We start from the raw sequence: 19,481 nt of genomic DNA on the forward strand, positions 1-19,481 counted from the left end.
TGTTTTATTTTTAATAGCCTAGTTAATCTTAAGAGGGAAAAATGTGCCATGTATGGAGAAGGGGGCATAAAGGAGAGACAGTGGAATCTCTTCTTAGATTACTTTACTGCAACTTTCATCCTAAATGATACTCAGTTCAGTTAAGAAATTCACAGGCAGTTCCCACTGAGGAAAGAACCAAGTGTAGATACCAACCCCAGGTTTGAAAAGTTTGCCATCTCTTAAAATAGAACTTCAGCAGAAGACATCTGAAAATAAAATGCTCCACACATTAAAAAGAATTATGTTAGCCTAAACAGTAATAAACATCCATGCTTGTTTTCAAATAATATCCTAACACATGTTAGTAATATAAAATAATTATTCATAGATTATCCTTTTGATTTTCCAGAATCAGTGACATTTATTGTGAATTCCCTTTGAGCAAATTTTAATTAGGGCTTTGCCATACTTAACTATAGGTATACAATCCCCCAAGTGAAAACAAAAACCAACATGGAAAAGACTTTGATCTCATCTCATTCCAAAAATATTTTTGCCTCCAAAGCTTTGCTGGGAAGGAAAACACTCCTGAAAATGATACAAATGGTTTTGACATTAGGAAAAGTAAACAAGCAAAATAAAGATGGAAAAATCATGCGGTCAGTTTGCAACTGCTGTTTATTGTTTGAGGCAGGGTTAAAGCCTTTTATAAAGACAAGAACATGTATGCAACCGGACTGAAAGTGACATTATGTTATTCTAAACACCCCTATTCAGAACCCTGCTGCCTGTAATATGCCATGGCCAAAATGTGTGGAGGCTTCAAAACAGACAATATGATAGGAACAAACTAGGATTGCTGTTATTTTGATAACCAAGAAAAACGACAAGTGCCCTAAATATTTCTAATGATCTTTTTGATAAAAAAAGAGGCATGTAGTTTTCTTTTATCTAATATCTCCTAGGACTTCTAATGTGAATTGGCATTTCATTTGTAGACATCTATGACGTTAGCAGAGGCATTACAAGTGGCCAAAACTTACTTTCCAGACACCAATTTCTATGGCAAACTGCTCAGAGCTCAATTTGAACCATGGGTGGTGTGAACTGGACCATTCTATGTTCATCACTAATTTTATGTATCTGTTAAACATTTATTATAGACTTTCAGAGTGAGTGAAGACTTCCATTTACTGAGTAAGGCCTAAAACATTCAGCAGCAGCAAGCTTTCCTTTGCCAATCTGCCAGCGTCTCATTCTTTTTTCATCAGTCAAACCTGATTTCACAATTAGTTTCAATATCCTGTTCACTTCCACCTGCAACACAAGCTGATAATAGCCCCAAAAGTAGGCAACTTCCAAAAACTGACATTTTTTCAACCAGGAAAGTGAATAAAGACCACCAAGTAATTTCAAACAAGCCAATAACAGCTGGATAGCGATGGCTCGCAACTGGGACCAATCAATATGCATGGGTTTGGAGCAGCCCAGAGGTCAGAATTTTTGCATATCCCTTGGCCAAACCCATTTCATCTAGTAGCACTCAACACAATATATGTACAAAATATTGAGAGTTTTTTTCACAGTAACAAGTTCATGATTCTAAATATATCCAACTTGTTTATCAGAAAAGCAGGAAATACGTCATGCATTTTTGGTTTTTCCACTGAAAATTTGACAATAGCCTTTCTTACACAAACATCAAAAGGGATTAATCAGAACTCTTCTCTAGAACATATTAGTAAAGCTGTTAATTATGTTAATTCCACCAGTTACTTCTACTGACCTTTTTGCCCTCTGAATAATCATATCCATCTGGTGGCAATTTTATTTTCTATCATTCTTTTTAAGCACTTTTTTATTTCTAAATTTAAGCATTTAATTCTAAATGTAACCTCTGTACAAGTTAGCAGTATCTTGTGCAATAAATCTGGAATAATACATGCTGTCAATATCACAATTGAGGGCTTCTTCCAAGTATATACAGTTAAGCTGTGCCACTATTCTACAGCATTAAAAAATGATCGCTTTTCTGAAGGTCAGAGTTAGTAAATGTTGAGATGCAATTTAAAAATTAACAAATTTTGTTTGTCTGCAGAATTGCTTAAATCCTTTTCCTTTGCATATAAACAAATATACAAATTGATAGTACTTTGTATGGCTGGAATATTTTCAGGATATTTTTTTTTCCCTGTTGAAAGAAAAAATAATCTATCTAGGCTCATTGGGAGGGGAGGGAGGACACCAAACAGAAAAAAACCACTGTGAAAGGGTTTGTGTAAGCACATATGAGATGATAGAAACACAAGCACTTAATTCACAGGGAAAAAAATAAGAACAGATAAGGGCTTTTTCATCTGAAATTATAGCCTCTCTCTTTTTATAAACACTTTGATATTGCCAGCCACTTTCACTCAACAGGCAAGCTGGAGATAAATGCGCTGCTTTTGCTAAGGCGCCAACTGATGGAGCATGCTCACTGAAGCCCCAGGTGTGACCCCTGCTCTTCTGCGAGCAGCAATTGGACCAGGCAATCCATCACGGTGCTCCTCCTGTCAGGCCGGGTGCTCGGCTGCAGCTGTCTGTCACACTGGTGGATGGGACCTGCTTAAAGGCAATCATGTCAATCTCTATGTGACTACTCAGACTAAGATAGAAGGATGATCTTGACAGGCTTGGCAAAGTCAGCAGAAGGCACTAGGGGACTTTAGTTACATGCTTAAAATTCAGATGCAATTTGTGCTTCTTATGTGGAGGGATGGAAGAGGCATGAAACAATGCTGTGTTTTATAGCTGGTCGTCTCGGATGAATCTGTTGCCCTCGGAATGTTTTCCATAGTAAATGTAGCGGCATTTTCCCAAAATGCCTACAATAAAAAGGAAATTAATTACAATTAGGACAGCGGTGGCATAATACACAAATAAAGCATATAACTAGTGAAATTTGAAGGAGGGAACAGTTTTCTCTTGCCCTGCAGAAGAAAGTTTGTGCGTTTGAAATATTCAGTATTACTGTTTCAGTCTGCAGTTTTGAATCCACTGGGAAAACATATGTTCAAATACCTGCACAACCTATCCTGTTAAACATACATCCACAAGTGTCTTCAAAAATGGAATGACATAACACTGAAACATCATACACAGTGTTTTAAATCACAGTACCTCTCTCCTGCTTTTGAAAACCAGAAAGTCTGGGTTGAAGTTACATTTTGTGCTCTCTGTAATCTCCCTGCTACATGTTTAAAGGGTTTTCCTGATGATTAAAACAAGAAGGAAAAAAGCAGCAAATAGTTACAGTTTCATGTGGAGCCAGAAAAAAAACCTTTCAGACATTCACAAAGTCATCCTGCAAGCACCTAAAACCATCCCTGCTTTGCAGTGGCAGAGAACTGAGGTGACCGGCTGAAATCCGCATGGGAAGTTATCGACAGACACGGGCTAGAACTTGGGACTTGGTAACAGTTAGCTCTCCAGCCTTCAGCATTTTTCCCAGACGTACAAATAAACATTTAGTAAAAACATTTCCAAAGTAGCTCTCCAAACAACCTCCCATGAGCAAGATGCAATTATAAATTATGCTAAATACCGGTACATAGAGGATGCTTTCAAAAATTAGCCAAAACGCTGCTTTTGGGAGACAAGGTACATTATTCTCAGTGGGTACAGGTGGCAAGATGCCTGAGGAAGCCTTAACTGCTGTGGGTGAGACACACATACCTGCAGGTCTCACTACCTTATTCAAAAGCATCCCCTCTGGTGGTACTAAGTGGTATGTGAAAGCGTAAGTTCACAGTCACATCCCACCTGTGAACATCCTCAAAGATGCTAAATTTTACTAGCAGAGTTGTTCTTTATGCCCCCAGGCACATATAGTCAAATTAAAGTCATCTCCCTAGCACGGAAGGGAGGTGAAAGAGTCTCCTCTACCTTGGGAGTGTCACACAGCAGTCACTGAAGTACCTAGCTCACCCCCAAAAGAACAAGCATAACCTAGCCCAAAGGAGACAAACACTGCCTTACATAAAGGGTAAAGATGGGGGAGGACCAGATCCTCAATTCATTGCTGGTTTAGCTTTCCAGGACTCACATAGCAAATACTGTGCTGACCCGCAGTATGAATTAAGTATGCAAGCTATTCTATTCTATTCTATTCTATTCTATTCTATTCTATTCTACTCTATTCTATTCTACTCTATTTTTCCAGTATAACATGCATCAGATAAGCAATTAAAGCCTTGGAAGGCACGGGCTGTGCAAGATTAATGTTAACCCATGCTCTTCTTTCCTTCTAAGACATCAGGATAGTAACACATTCCTATGGGGGAAAAAAAAATTGATAGGCCTGTCATTTGTTGTGAAAAACACATTGCTCTTCAGGATAACACAAATGAGGACTATATGGTGCAGCGCCTGAACCCTTTCCCCTCCTCCACGGAGCTTTCTTCAATAATCTCAATTTCAGTAATACAGTAGCGGAGCAGTTTCCACATTCAAGGGATGATATTATCATTCCTAAAAAAGCATCTAATGAAAAGCAAGGTTTTTTCCCCCTAAACAGATGATATTCCAAGTCAAACTGCAGCAGGCATTAGGTTGGCAACGAGGCCATTTAGAGCTCTAAATGTAAAGGATATGAACAGTTTATTAATGGCATTCTTCAGACTCCTTTTTCGGTGGCATTGATAAAAGTCTTGTTTGAGGTCTGCCGCATTTCTTAAGGACTGGAAGCAAGACTGTTTATAGAGATGCCGGTGAGAGAGTGCTGTTTGATGAATGCTGGAGAGTGTAGCTAGGTGTCAGCGCTTAGAAAATGAGGCAAGGACATGAGGTATTAATATTGTCAATGATCTCTTGACAGGAAAACAGATACTGCATTCACCGTCAGATTTAAATAGACATCAAGTGCATTAATGACAAAAGGGCAGACTTCAAACAAAGGGGGCTGTATGGTGCTGCGCTGAGCCAGTCTCCGAGTTGGCAATAACCTGATCTGAAAAGACACTGTCAGGACTACAGACAGGCCCAGGATTGTGTGCGGTGACAGAAAACAGAGATGCTGACAGAGATACCGGTGCCATATTATGCCAAGTATATTCTAACACTGTCTCCAGCCCTAACTAAATCTGACATCATTTCCTATCGCTTATAGTATCCTCCACTGCTCCAGCAGAATATTTCTCCCCAGACATCATTACAAAGTCCACTGTAGTTTTAAAGTTACTGGCAGGCCTGCGCTGTCGTGGAGGCTGGGTCTAGAGGCCTAAGGATAACCTCAGTCAATCTAAATTTGGAGTTTGCTGGAGAAGTGCTCTCATTTTCACTGATATCTCAGCTACTTGAGGTGATCTGAACGCTAAAGTGTGAGGAGCTGTCACCTTGAATAAAATCCTTAAAGTAAAGACGCTCAGTTCCCGGGATGTTCAGCAAAGATGTCGGACAGTCTGGCAGCAGGAAATGAAATCCAGCTGCTGCTACTCGCCTGGGGATAAAGGTGCTTGGGCTAGTGACAGTTAAAGTCAGCTGAAATTTTTGAACTCCTGCAGCCTACAATTGTTTAAATTAAAGAAGTGTTGTCTCCGCAGAGATTCCCTACCCATGCACACAGCTGTGATTCGATTGCCAGGCATATTACACATACCGCTCAGAGAGTCTTGACAAAAGCACGGTTGAAAATGTTGCCATGAGACTTTATTTATCATGAAGGTTATTTGTAAAACAATAATCTTGCTCATAAATTAAATGCGGTGACTGGTTGTTTTTTTGTTTTGTTTTCCCTCTCCATTTCCCACCTCCCTTTGGAAACCGCAGCAAACTCAGAGAACTACAAAAGGCTTGTGTGCTGCAACGAGAATTTTGATGCTAAGATATGTCACACACGAATTTAGGAAACCTACTGATTCTCTCCTGCCTATCTGCTATGGTATTAATTCCTTGCAGCTCAAGGGCAGGAGTCAGCTTGTGTTTTTGCACACAGACAAGGGGAGGAATAAGGGGGAAACAATACATCTGTGGTGTTTTTTAATTAAAATATCCAGCATTGGCCATAATAAGCTAAGTATACCCCCTATACATCAAAACCACACGCAGCATCCTGAATGAGGTTTCTGCTTGCAGCTCTTAAGAAATGACAACACAAGGTCTCTTGAGGGATCATCTTCCCCGAATGAGGCTTCTAATTTTTCTTAAGTAGCTGCTTCTACCATCACCACAAGCTGTTAAAACTATAATTATGAAAAAAATGCATTGGGAAGAAGCATTTTTAAATTCACTCTTTATCTTTTAAATGTTTTCCCCCTTCGGAATGGATGTTCTAATTATGCCGGGTAAGTAATGGCCTTGCAGTTGCTTGCATGTGTTGTGGTATCAGTCTTTCTTCACAAACACATTGTAATGTCAGCCACACCAGCTTTTCCTTAGCTGAGGGAAAACCCAATTATCCAAATAAATAAATAAATACATACATGCATACTAAAGCACATGAAAAATTGCTCAAGTCATTGTTTGCTCCTTTTAAATTGGGCATATGTTGCAGAGAGCTATGGTGCAGTTGGACCTCCACACACTTTCCCAGAGCAAAAAAAGTTTGCAGATCTTCATGCATTACATGGAAAACGGTAAAAAAAAAGTTGCAATGGGATGTGCTAGACCTATAGATCATACAGGCTCAGTCACAGGTCAAAATTCAGATCAGGCCAAGAGTGACCTAAGGCAATTGTTGTCTGGTAGCATCTTGTTGCCTTTCTTGGTTTGCCTTTTTTCCCAGCAAATAGATGCTCTACATCTATAAAAAACCACCCCTCAGCCATCACAGCTGGGGCAGCTGTTAGCAACACAGTCTTCTCCAGTAGCATTCTGTCTTCTTTAAAAAGTAATTGCTAAAACTAAGCAGTCAAGCCAAAACTTTTGCCACCCCCATCAAAATCTATTGCCACATCTGCCCAAGATCCCCTTCCGGCACACATTTTAACATCAAATGTTTTTAATAAACGCCTCTGCAAGTGCAAACAGCAAAGTATTCACAATTAAATTTGTTTGTCAAACACATTGGTCTACAGTATACATCAGGGACTACATTTCAGCATACAGTCCTCTGCCTGTCTTTCGCATGAGCTAACCACAGGTCCTTATACTAGGAGCTGTGGTCAGATAAAGTGTAGCACTCCATACACAGACTCAATATTCTAGCAGAATTTCACTTTGCCTAACTTAAATTTCAGTACAGTACCTAAATCCTCCACTGCCAATTTGTATTTGATCCATATTAATCTCTTTTTCCACAACCTGCTGTTACATAGTTTTGCTATGGGCTATTAAACAGCTGCCATGTTCCACCAAGAAGCTGGGTGCATTTCAGTGTGGTTATACTACCAATCTGTAAATTGTTTTGAGACCCTTCAGGATGAAATATCAATACCATTATAATTTTTTTCACAGGCACTTGGGCATTTTCTACAATTAATGAACAGAAGTTGCAAAATTCCCTTAAATATTAATATAAACTTCCTTTAAAGGAAAATAATTCCCTACCTACAACATTTAGAGGAGAATAAATACCTATCTACAAAAAAATTCAAGCCTACAATGCTACTGACTTAGGTAAAACACCTCCATCAGTTGAATTAATTTAAAACGCTTAAAAACCTTTTCATCTAATGGATAAGTAAAGCTGGTTTGAAACAAAAAATCCTTTTGCACAGGAGTTTAGTAATTTTTCATTTTATATTTATCTTCATGGAAATTTAAAAACTTTTTATTTTCAGTTCCACTTTTACTTTCTGTGAGAAATGAAGTACTAGAGATTTTCAAGAAATTAGGAGCCTAGTCCTCTCACCTTCAGTAGCACGCAGGTTATTTTTTTCTGCTAAATCAGGAGAATTAAATTATATACTCTCACAGCCATTTTAGTTTAAAAAAAAAAAATCACTCAATCTAATTGTACCTGAGCTATCTATTTTATATTCATCATTAAGAACATTAAAACAACCGAATGCTGTAAAAAGTATCGAAATATTTCCAAACATGCTCCTTTGAATTATTTGCTTTGTAATTCTCAATGAATCATTAAAAAAAAAGCAAACCACAAAAACATTAGCCTGACATTCAGCCAAATCAGCCTGAAATTTGGGGAGCACAGATCCACACAAAGCTTTACGGTATGCAAACGTGAAGGCCTGGGAGAGGGTGAGACGGGAGAGGAGGCATGCTAAATATCTAACAGTGGTAGGAAAAAAAGAATAAACAGAAAGTTTACTTGGACCCAAGTAGTGCACTTTTAGTTCTACTGGGTCTTGTGTCTGTTACATCAGAGAGATACTTCACAAATGCAAAAAAAAGGATTTTTTTTTTCTTCCAAAAATGTTGAGTGTTTGTCCAAGTCACTCAGTCTTCTAAGGGTCTGCTTTAACTTGCAGACATTTATTTATTTATAGTTGAGCCTTCATAGTTGTTTATGTAAAAATACATTTTTATAAACAAGAACAATAACTTGAGCAATTAGAACGAATAAATCCTTTTCTTTTGGAGATCTGTTAGAGCCAAAAGTGGAAAAGAATGCTTGTTGAGTCATGCTGTTGGTCCACGTTCTTAAAATGGACCAAATTTAATCAAAAAATTAAAATACAAACTTATAGGACAAGAAGGGAGGGAATTACAGATGGACTTTTGGTACTTCATGCTGACTTTTGGTGGAATAGAACAATTGTTTCTATTGAATATGATCCAGCCCGTGAATTCTCTGACACAGGAATCTGAGAAGATCACTTGGAAGATAAGAAAAGGTGTAAAGGATCACCTGGTGGGACACTACGTCTTCCCAAAAGCAGCCAAGTACGTAACTCAGAGAGGTCCACTCAAACATTTACCCTGCCCCAGCAAACAAACCACTGTCAGTATGGAGAAGCTCGAGCTGAAAAACTACAATGTGACACAGGAAATAAACAGAAGAGTTGCAGCTGTCCTTGCTAATGTGACAAGATCTCTGACTACTACAATTAAATCTGTTTGTTGCAACTGTAGTTTCCAAAATGCCAGACTACAGGTTGGAGTCAAGACACAGGATCTAGACTCCTTAAATCAGAGCAGAGGGAGCAACAGAAAGAGGAGCATGCAACAGATAAGGACATGAATGCCTTTGGTTGTGCTACAGCTGAATGCTGTAGAAGGGTTATCTTATGAAGACCCAAAATATCATAGCAATAAACCAAAACCAAAGAAAAAAATCCCTAAAATAGTATCATAAAATACTCACAAGTGCTCAAATAACAAATGCACAAATATTAACTTCCCTTATGTTATAAACTAATGATTTTATTTTTAAGAGGATAGAAACACTAAATGTAAGCAAAAATAATACATAATTCCTCAAAAAATATTTGTGCATAAAGGGATGAGGTTGTGCTTGAGAAGGCTGGGGACAGAGCTCACTGTGGCTAAAGCAGAATTCCCACACCATGGCCACAATACTCACAGAGTGGTCCCCGTGAATTAGGGAATGTGGTCCACTGCAGGTTTCCTGGAGAACAAGGACATTCCTTCAGTAGCAAACTGCTGATCCTGATTCTCTCCTCCCTCTGTGGGTAACAACACTAAAGGAAGATAACCTTCACATTCAGGGGAGATGAATTAGCTCTTTGCTCTGCTCCCTGCACAGGGATGCCAAAAACTGATGATATTTTCCTCTGGACACCCTACAGCATGGGCCACAAAGTGGTCTTTCAGACTGAAAGTAATTACTGAAAGGCATGAAATTAAATCTGTATCCAGTCTACAGCAATGGTGTTGGAATTGTACACCTAAGCTAGAGCTGAGAGGAATCAGAGCCGGCAAACTAAGACACTGAATTATTGCAAGTACACTGCACAGACAAGTACTGTGACATGTCAAGTCTCACTGGCCTGTTTGTAGGAAGGGGGGAAAAAAAGGGGGAGTATGTGGGGAAGTGAGAGTGGAGGGGGAAGGAAAGCAGTCAACAGGGAGAGGATGTTGGAAAAATTTGCAATGAAGTTGATAGGAATACCAAGATGTGAAGTTTGCATCCCCAGCCAAGGGAGCTGCATAAATGTTCAGTGTAAACTAGCAGTCAAGCTGATGTGTGATAAAGTGCAGCCTGCTGTAAATACACTTCAGGGCTCCCAATGCAGCTGGAGATGAAACTTGTAATTTGGAGGGGGGGGAGGGGAGGGGGGGGAGAAAAAAGAAAAAGTAAAAGAAAAAAGAGGAAAGAAAAAAAACGCACTGCAAGCTTTTTCTCACATAATCTGTTACTGGAAAATTGAGAAGCTTGTCCAAGTCCGTGGGAATAAGCTGATGAGCTGATACTTAATAATAAACCATATTGTGTCATGGTGCGGAGTCATCTAGATCCATTCAGGCCACAAACTATATTACTTTATAGAGCCCTGGCTGACATACATTTAAAGCCCTCTACACATTAAGGAGCCATTAGGCTGACAGATTAAAAGTTATCTTGGAGCTAATGTTTCCATTATGCGTATCCTGGCAGTGGAACAATCAACACACTGTTCCTCAGATGTCATACTTTGTTTAAAAAAAGGGGTAGGGGGGGAGAGAAGGGGGAAAGGAGGGTATCTCTCCCTCCTTGAATGACATTGACATGATCGGCTTTGATCTGGGCATGTGCTGTCTACGGATTCTCTACTGTTGGCTAAAACAGGACCATTTAGGGCATAATACTAGGGCAAAATCATTAACAAGTTCCGTACTCCTCTGGGTATCATTGTTACAATTTAAGGTCCCACACTTGGGATTTCTTTGGAATCTTTCCACACTTATTGTAACCATCATCAGAGAAATATGTTGGGGGGGGATATCTCTGTCTAGCAAAAATGAAGCAAAAACCACCAAACAATAAAACCAAATGTTTTTGTCTCTTCAATGTATCTTTACCATTTTTGCACTCTCAAATAACGTCACGGATGGAATTAATGCCGACTTTACGATGAAATATTTTTTGTCAAATATGTTGAAATTTTAAAGCAATTTTTTTTTAATACTCAGAAACATAAATGGTATAGTCAGCTAGGTACTGCAGTCAAAGAAACCCAGGTGCACAGAAAGCATCAGCATGCCAGATACTATGGGTGAACTGATGCTTACATTTGGATATATTTAATACCCTTGAAGGAGGTGGAGGAAAGGAAGTATGGGTTCACAATCCTTTTAGTCTTTTGAACACTTCTTCACATATCTCATTCTCTCATATATGGTTTAAATAAAAGTAGCAGAGTAAAAGCAGAAGAAATTACTGTAAATATCCAAAGCAAGTCATGTTACATCTGCTATATACCCTTCACCTCTAAACCAAAGTCACAAGAGCTTAATTGCTTTCTATTACTGATCAAATACCCCAAACCGGACTAGCAATTTTAGTAGCCAGGCAAAAAGCCACTGCCCGCCAAAAGAGACCCATCTCCCCGGCTTCCCTCCCGCCAGGCAGCTTCAAGCCCAGAGCATCAGCACTAGAGGGCAGCATGCATTTGTCTAAAACCAGGACCACACCAGCAAACTCAATATTCTGCTCTGACAATTAAAGCAATACTGTTTGTTAGTTTTGCAGCCAATTTCTTGTTCTGTCATGATCAAAGCCTGTATTTATACAACCTCTGCTTTCAGCCTTTCGCCCAGGAGCCTGACTTCTGCTGGACTAATCTCAGTGAGCATCAGTTTGTGCATACAGACGGCTACAAAAGGATGTCACTGGGTAGTGGTCTGAACAAAAGGCTCAAAATGTTGCATGGGGGAAGGTGACCATCCGTCCACACTAACGGCTCCCAGTGCAGCTGGGGTGGCACTTGTTATTCTCTCACATTCACAACATAAATTCTAGCGCTATTTTGCATGATCTTTCTATTACTTTTGATAACGCAACAGTATGATCACTGAAGTGATGTAAGAGACACTTTTAATATATTCAGAATGGTGGAGGAAAAGGAGGTTGTAAAATCCCATCCCTACCATGTATTAAAGTTCAGCTGTTCAGTGTACACTCACCGTATTAACTCAGGAGATTTTCAGTTAATTTGGCTAACATATGCAAAAATGGCATTTCTGTAGGCTGCTTTATACTTTGGGCTACATTCTACTAATAATACTTACATTAATCAGCAATGGAGTTACACCATAAAGAATGACAGGGTCATTAAGAAAACAGAAAGTGAGTATAATTATATTGTACTTCACAAACTTCAACCGCACACAGATTGCATTAGCAGTAAAATTCGAGAGGAAAAAAAGAGGGAAGTAAGCTCTTTCGGTAACTGTGATAGAATTAAACAAATGTACCATGATTTATGGGGCAGAAAGCAAACTTTTGGAATAATTGTTCGGAAAGTCTGCAAGCATTCCAATAAAATTACAAATTCTTATGTGAAAAAAATTTGAGCAGCAGGGCCCTTCTGGAGAGTTCAGACATAAATTTGGCTCATCTCATGAGTAAAACTTGCTTTTGGATCCTAAATGTGTTCCTGCTGGAGGAGTTCACATTAGGAAAAAAAAAGCCATACAAAATTCAGTCTGGCTCAACTGGTTTGAAATTTCTCAAGAGAGTCATCTGAAATAAAGACAAGTTGCTTTTATTTTTAAAGCTGGGAAAGAAAGTATCTCAAATAAAATTAAAGAGCATAATGAAATAGTGCTGCTGTCACATTATGACACAGTTAAGGGAACCTTCTTTGCATGCCATTACTTGCTCCTTTCCATAAGCCCTTCCTCAGAAACAAAGGAAACATTTAACTAATTGCTAATGATAGGATTGCTATGATTCTTCCTAATACAAAACCAAGCGTTTCGAAGAAGCTGATACTACAAGGCCCTGGATTTCCTTGATTTCCAGTGCAAGCTGAAGGCATTTGGCACTTTGTAGCACTTTGTAAGACACATCCGGATCCCACGCAACTGGTGAGCTCCTTTCTCTCTTCTTTAGCTGTTGCTGTATAGCACCACATGAAATCAGAAATGTATCTGGATCCAAACATCCAAAGTTTTCAGCAAATATCTGGTTCTCTGGATGAAGTCTGGGCTTGCCTCTTAGCAGAATTTTGTTCTATGCTATGTCGCGTGTAACAGCATCTGCTACTGCTACATACTGGCCATAGTGTAGTTCCCAAACACTGCCTCCAGTACTGAACGACAAAACATTGTCATTGTTTCCTATCCTAAACTCTTTTCCCCCTTCCTCAGCCTCCTTTTAAAAACATGCTAATGAGAGGGAGGCTGAAGGTTAAATCACAGTGGACAGCAGAACATAGTTTACAAGTGTACTTTTAGCCTCTGTGGAAGTTTTTGCTGAAGATAAAAGATAGCGGGCTAAGAAATAGCTCGAGAGGGGCACATTAAAACCCCTCCATTAGGGTCAGAGTCATTTAAGTTTAGTCAAAGCACCAAAGACTTTCTAACAAGTATTATGCTTAGTAAACGTTTTCCACTGGAGCACGGATATTGGTGAGAGCTTTTGGAGTGTGTCAGTTAATCAGTATTCACCCACTTTGACAGCTTGAAATATTACTCACTTATTTGGCTGGTTCAAATTTGTCAGACTTGACTATGTCGTAAGTTAACACGTCCCCGTATTCAAAAGGAGCCAACTGGCAAATGTGCACATTGGACCTAATAAAACACATCTGGCCAAACAATCAAGCAACACTGATCACTGTATCACTCACAAACACAAATTAACAGAGACTGTCTTTGAGACTACCAAGCTAAACAGGAAGCAATAACCTGCTACCTACTACGTTACCAAATATCCTTTAAATGGTTAACTGAAGGATAAAACCTCCACCACATTGTTTTTCTGAGAAATTCAATTGCTTGGTTAAAGCTGCATAAATATTTTAGATATCTTGGGTCATTTGCCGATACAAATGGAAGAAATGCTTAAGACACAAGCTGTCTCTCAAGCCAGAGAATGTTTTTTGGCCAAGGAAGCCCCATCTGCCACAGGAAGGCCATTTAAGCAATGGCTCTTACAGGTGATACTCTTCACCTTTGCTCTCAGAGCAGGTGCGATTAAACCAGAAAGTGCTCTGAAGGTAGCAGGTAGTCCGGGATTAGACCATCCCACGAATTCACAGTGGGAAAGCTAGTCACATACAGTCACTAGTTAAACGTATCCACCAGCAGGGTACATGGCTGCTGCTGTTAAGCCTGGGGCAGCACCGAACAGTCTCTGTCCTGAAGGAGTAAGTATGGGCACACTGACTTCCACAGCATCCTTTGTGCTCTCTGACAGAAGCGATGCACAGCACAACTGCCCTACTGAAGACCTCAAAGATCTCAAAAGCAATAACACAAAATTATACAAGAAAGATCTTTTCAGGGATAAGGAAAGCTTAACCACTCACACGCATGCAGTTAACCCTCTGGTCCTTGCAGGGAGGCTCCTGGGAAGCAACTATATGCTACTGAAGTATTTCAGTCTTTGGGCAAAACAAGCTTGACACCCCTGTTGGCATCTCTGCTGAGAACAGACACTGGCCTTACTCAGAAAACATCAAACGTGACTTTCTGCTAGCTGTGGCTGTGGCGAAGCTGAATACTGGAGGCAGGGGGAGGAGAGGTCATAGAGGAAGCAGTAGTTAACGGGGTAAAGTGAGTGTTATAATCCCCAAATTGCAGTTGGACTGAATGTTTTCAGACAATTTGCCTGTCTAAACCAAGACAGTATCATTTTTCTTTCTTCTAGGAGAGGGTTAAGAATAATCTGAAGCTTGGAAAATGGCTGCTGTTGATACTAGTGAGGCCTTCTCTTTAACTAGATCCTTCAGGAAAAAACAAATTAATCAACAGCCAGCTGAAGTGGGTTTAATGATTGCATTCTGCATACAATCAGCTTTTCCCTTTTCAAGGGCCATCAATATGTCAAGGGAAGACATATCTGAAGGATATAGCTCTTAACATCAAGGTTATCTATTCTCCACAAGGCTCCCACTCCTTACTGGGCTGATACTTTACACTGCCTGTGTCTAACATTTTCATCAACTCTGCAATCAATCAAGGTAATAATGTTGTGCAAAAAATCAATTAACAACGCAATTAAACTTTCCTTATTATCTCAAAGGGCTGAAATAATACCTAAAGGGAAGATAGACTCACTGAATGCAGACATCCATAACCCAATGTGAAAGTGAATTATGAGGTTAGACAGATGCAGGCATGTACTGGCGCTGTTATTTTCAAAGGGATATATCTCATCCAGGCAGTGTATCAGTCACCACCAATCCCATACCCTAAAATTCCAAATTACTTTTAAGAAATATACGACGTGCAATATCCATTTCATATTCTCTTTTAGAGATAAACCCCCCAAAATCAGAACAGGAGTATTATTCAAAGACAAAATGATCTTTCAGAGAGAACATAAAATATAAAAGCTATAATAACATTTACATCTGTATACCACCCATGTCTGTAAATGCAGGTCATCAATTATACATAATCTGTACTGAATAAGGAACAGAAGAAGCAGCACAACATTTAAAGCCCAAAGGCTCAAATTTGCAAATACCTTGCATCAAGTACACTGAAGGAAGAGTCCCAGTATAAACACATGCTGCAACAACAGTAAGGACTTAAGTATCACTCACGGAAAATAAGACAGAGTGCCTATATTATTTTGTAATTACATTCAACCCTCATGGAAACATCATTCCCAAGAGCTGAGAGTTTTAAAGGGCATTGAAAGCAGACAATTAACCCCTTGCCGTTGGGAGGATTTGGGTTTTAGCATAAAGACGCTAAGGATCAGGGGCACTCAGCACACCAACACAATGGAGTTAATATAGTTAGGAACCCAGGTGCAATAGTCTTGCGTCAGAGATGCATGGATGAGGATTTGGGGGAGGGAGAAGAAAAGAGAAGAGTAGAGAAAGGATACATCTAAAATTAACTACCATATGAGGGATCTTAGTAATCCCCAGGGACAAACAAAAAAATGTTGATATACAAAGAAAATGATCATGACCAAGCCAGGTGTTTCGTGTTTTTTTTTGACACCTATCATTTTCTCTCACACAACCTGAGCATTCCACCTCAGCCCCCCTTACTCATTTCCCAACACACACACAGAGCCTTCAGTCTCTGTTGTTTTGATTTAACACAGGCAAAAAGATAATGAAAACAGAAAACATTTAAGGGAAACCTATGACAGAGTGACAAGCTAGGATCACATCCTGTAATAAGCTGAGGAAAATTTGGAAGCAGAAAAGGTTTCCCTTAAAGACTGCACTTTGAATTCCTCTATTAAAGGGCTCTCTGTGTGTCTGTGCTAGCCGAGGTGTTCTACAAAGCAGTTCTCCCAGCAGGGTTTGCTTAAGCACATAACAGCTGCAGTTTAGAAATGGTCTATTCTTACAATTAGCTCATGTAGTGCAAGTGGCTTGTTTGGACCAAGAACATCTTTTTTTGTTGGTAATTCTCCCTGGTTTTGTCTTTGTCTCGCACTTCCTGCTCTTCTCCCTGCTACCCCCCATGCTGCGGAGTCAGTCATGGGTGAGACACAAATAAGTGAATTCAAAACTAAATTTTCAACAATTTTTGAAACTTTACACACTTTTCCTGCATGGATTTGGAGCATTAATATTCCAGGATTAGAGAATTCAGCCATTACTACCTTAACCTTTAGGAACATAATTAATATGTTTTCATTTTCAGTGACTTCATTGTCTGTCTATCAACTGGAACCATTCCTGCTGTGTATTTGATTCCACTGACGATGGGGTGTGTTGGATTTTAAATGATGTGCTAGCACTTCTGTTCCCTATATACTCTAGTTTATGTGTTATTCATTACTTGCATTTGGAGACATGGAGGATACACAGATGTAAATGTTATTAAAGCTTTTGTGTTTTAGATTCTTTGTGAATGTATTCTTTGTTTTCAGATAATTCTTTTAACCATCACAAATAACCAGCAAGTCTTGAGACTTTTTTCTTTCCTGTTGAGCTTTCTGATGAAGAGATTATTTTTTTCTCCCTAATGTTCTCTCTTCATCAAAATAAAATACAGGATAAACTGACAGACAGCGGAGTTACACCTGCAGGATAATGTAGAAGTAAACCCTTTTTTTTGTCGCACACTCATGATACAAAACCAGAACCAAAAGTTACTTCATTTTTTTAATAGCTGCCAGGGCTGTGGGTCCCAGTGGGCTGTGACTGGCATAATTCTCAAACTGCTTTTACCCTTTAACATCACAGTCATATTCCTAAGGAATTCAAAATGAACATGGTGAAGAAAAAGGTATTTGGCCAAATCATCGTTCCCAATCTTCTTTTTCACTTAGATTAAAATTATTTTGGATTAATACTTTTGTATCACTATTTAAAGATTTTGACTGTATGACAGACATACCATGTATCTTTGTTGCACTGGTACTATGTAGGAAAAAAACGAAACACAGATATGTACTTAAATGCACAGTGCATATCAGCCTTGCAAAACATTATCCAGCCAGTAGTCAGAGGCAATTCTTTTGATGGACAGATAAAACGCCATTAAATTTTTTCATCATCACTTATTAAGGCAAAGGGTGAGCAGGTAGATTTGTGTTTCTGGGCTGGTAAATCTTCAAGACAGTTGCGTGAGGCTGCTGTACTTAAGTACATGTTTACACCCACGTAACTTTGAACTGAAAGAAAAGTGATCTCAAAAAGCCATGTTTAATCACTAATAATTCTGTCATTTGACAATATTTTTTCATACATCTTTAGATACTTTCTCTCAATGAAGTTGAACCTCACTTCAAATGTGAAGTCTTGGAATTCTCACTTTTTCTGCTTTTTCCTTTAAAAGAAATATTTTACAGCAGATTTTTGTTTTGTTTTGTTTCTGGATTTTATCCATTAAGCCTATAATACATAGCAGCAGCCTCTCTACAGAATTTAAATATTCAGAAACCACGGTAAAAGGGATTTATTTGTCTAAAATTCAAGCTTCTCGTTGTAAAAATCTATCTTGGAGTAATTTAGTCAAATGGTATAATGGGTTGACCAAGAAAATAACTTATTATGTCTCCTGCTGCAGGAGCAGTATGCTGGATAGTGGCAGCTTGCACTCCTCAACGTACCATTTTACAGAGGACTTCATATTTTGTTACGAATAGTTACTGAAAAGAGAATTTCCCATCTGACAGAGAGAATCAATCTAATGTCACCCACTCTTTACCTCCAATTTTCTACTAGCACCACCTCTGTCTGGTGCAATCTTGTTAATGTTTTGCTGTAGATACCTGCTGTTTTACTTCACATGCCACTAAAGCTTACTGCTTTAGAGCAGTTTTGGAAAACTGCTTTTGAGCTTTATGAAACAGAAGACAATTTTTGAAACTGAACCAAACTGTAACTCAATTCAGCAGTAGGGTTGCAGTGTCCTGTTAAGTCTTTGATGCTTCATTATGACAATAATAAGGCTCCAACATTACCCTTCACCAGTCACATCGAAGTCAGGTCAGAACTACTCAATAGACTATTTCTAATGGCCATAAAACAGTATGTCATGGCTCAATTGCCTTGCACTTCATTCCGGGTAGATCCTAGCCATAGTGCGGTGTGGCCATGCAATGGAAGGAGCAACCCACTCCCTTCTGCAGAATGTGAGATCAGGAGAAAGTAGCATGTCTGGAAGCATCATCAGATTAGGCCATACGGGGTCCTTGAGACTAGGAAGCTAGTCTATTTGGGATAAGTGACAGAGGGTCAGCAGAGGAGGGGGAAAAAAGGTCGGTTTTGTGTGATTTCAGTCTTGTGCTGCACTATGAGTTCTTCAGCCTTCACAGACTGTCTGGCCAATATAATAATTTCATTCTTTTACTTTTCATGGTGTAAACACATATTTATTTATGGGCTTGCTCAAAAATGCAAATAGTTCATCATCCAGGGAGTAGAAAAGAGTAACATTTCCAGATGCTTCTTCAATGATTATTGTGTTACCAGGAAGCAGTGTATGATCTCTTATAAACACAACACTATGATTCTACAACATTATTTAGCCAAATCTGGCTTTATTCACAATATTAGTAGCCACCTTATCTGAAGTAGAATCTGATGCCACCTAACAAGGAGATGTTGAGATAGATATTGTTGTTAAAATAAAATTGCCTGCCTGCCAAACAGAAGTTAGATATGCCAGGCGCCTCTGTAATAATATGAGATTTCTGCCACTCCCCCAATGCACTTGTCTGCCTTAAGCAGTTTTTCGGTAAAGCCAACACAATACACTTAGAGGAATGAAGTAGGAGGTCAGGCATCAAACCTCTACCAGATGACTCACTGCACTGTTATTAAGAGCAATTATTTAACTGAATAGAATATTTTAGAGAGGTGATGAAGTCGAGAGAGAACAAGTTCAGCCAATCACTAAAGAAGCAAACAGTGACCTATAGGCTTGAGACCACCCTCCCTTTCTGAAGTGATTCCACAGTACATATTAGCAAAATTGCTGAGACCACTCTAGACCATCAATGGTCCATTCAGGTAAGATCAGCC

At 39.2% G+C, this 19,481-nt stretch overlaps 1 protein-coding gene across 1 annotated transcript in view; it reads right to left on the reverse strand.

Annotated features, from left to right (window-relative positions):
* Positions 1-2,706: 2,706 nt before the first annotated feature.
* LRMDA (leucine rich melanocyte differentiation associated) overlaps positions 2,707-19,481 on the reverse strand; it is a 687,940-nt gene continuing 671,165 nt past the window's right edge. The window contains exon 7 of the mRNA XM_059821460.1: positions 2,707-2,849. Within this exon, the coding sequence (XP_059677443.1) occupies positions 2,770-2,849 (80 nt within the window). The 3' untranslated portion in view covers positions 2,707-2,769. The remainder of the gene's footprint in view (positions 2,850-19,481) is intronic.

The sequence above is a fragment of the Gavia stellata genome, chromosome 9 (assembly GCF_030936135.1).
Source record: "Gavia stellata isolate bGavSte3 chromosome 9, bGavSte3.hap2, whole genome shotgun sequence".
Classification (NCBI taxonomy): domain Eukaryota; kingdom Metazoa; phylum Chordata; class Aves; order Gaviiformes; family Gaviidae; genus Gavia; species Gavia stellata.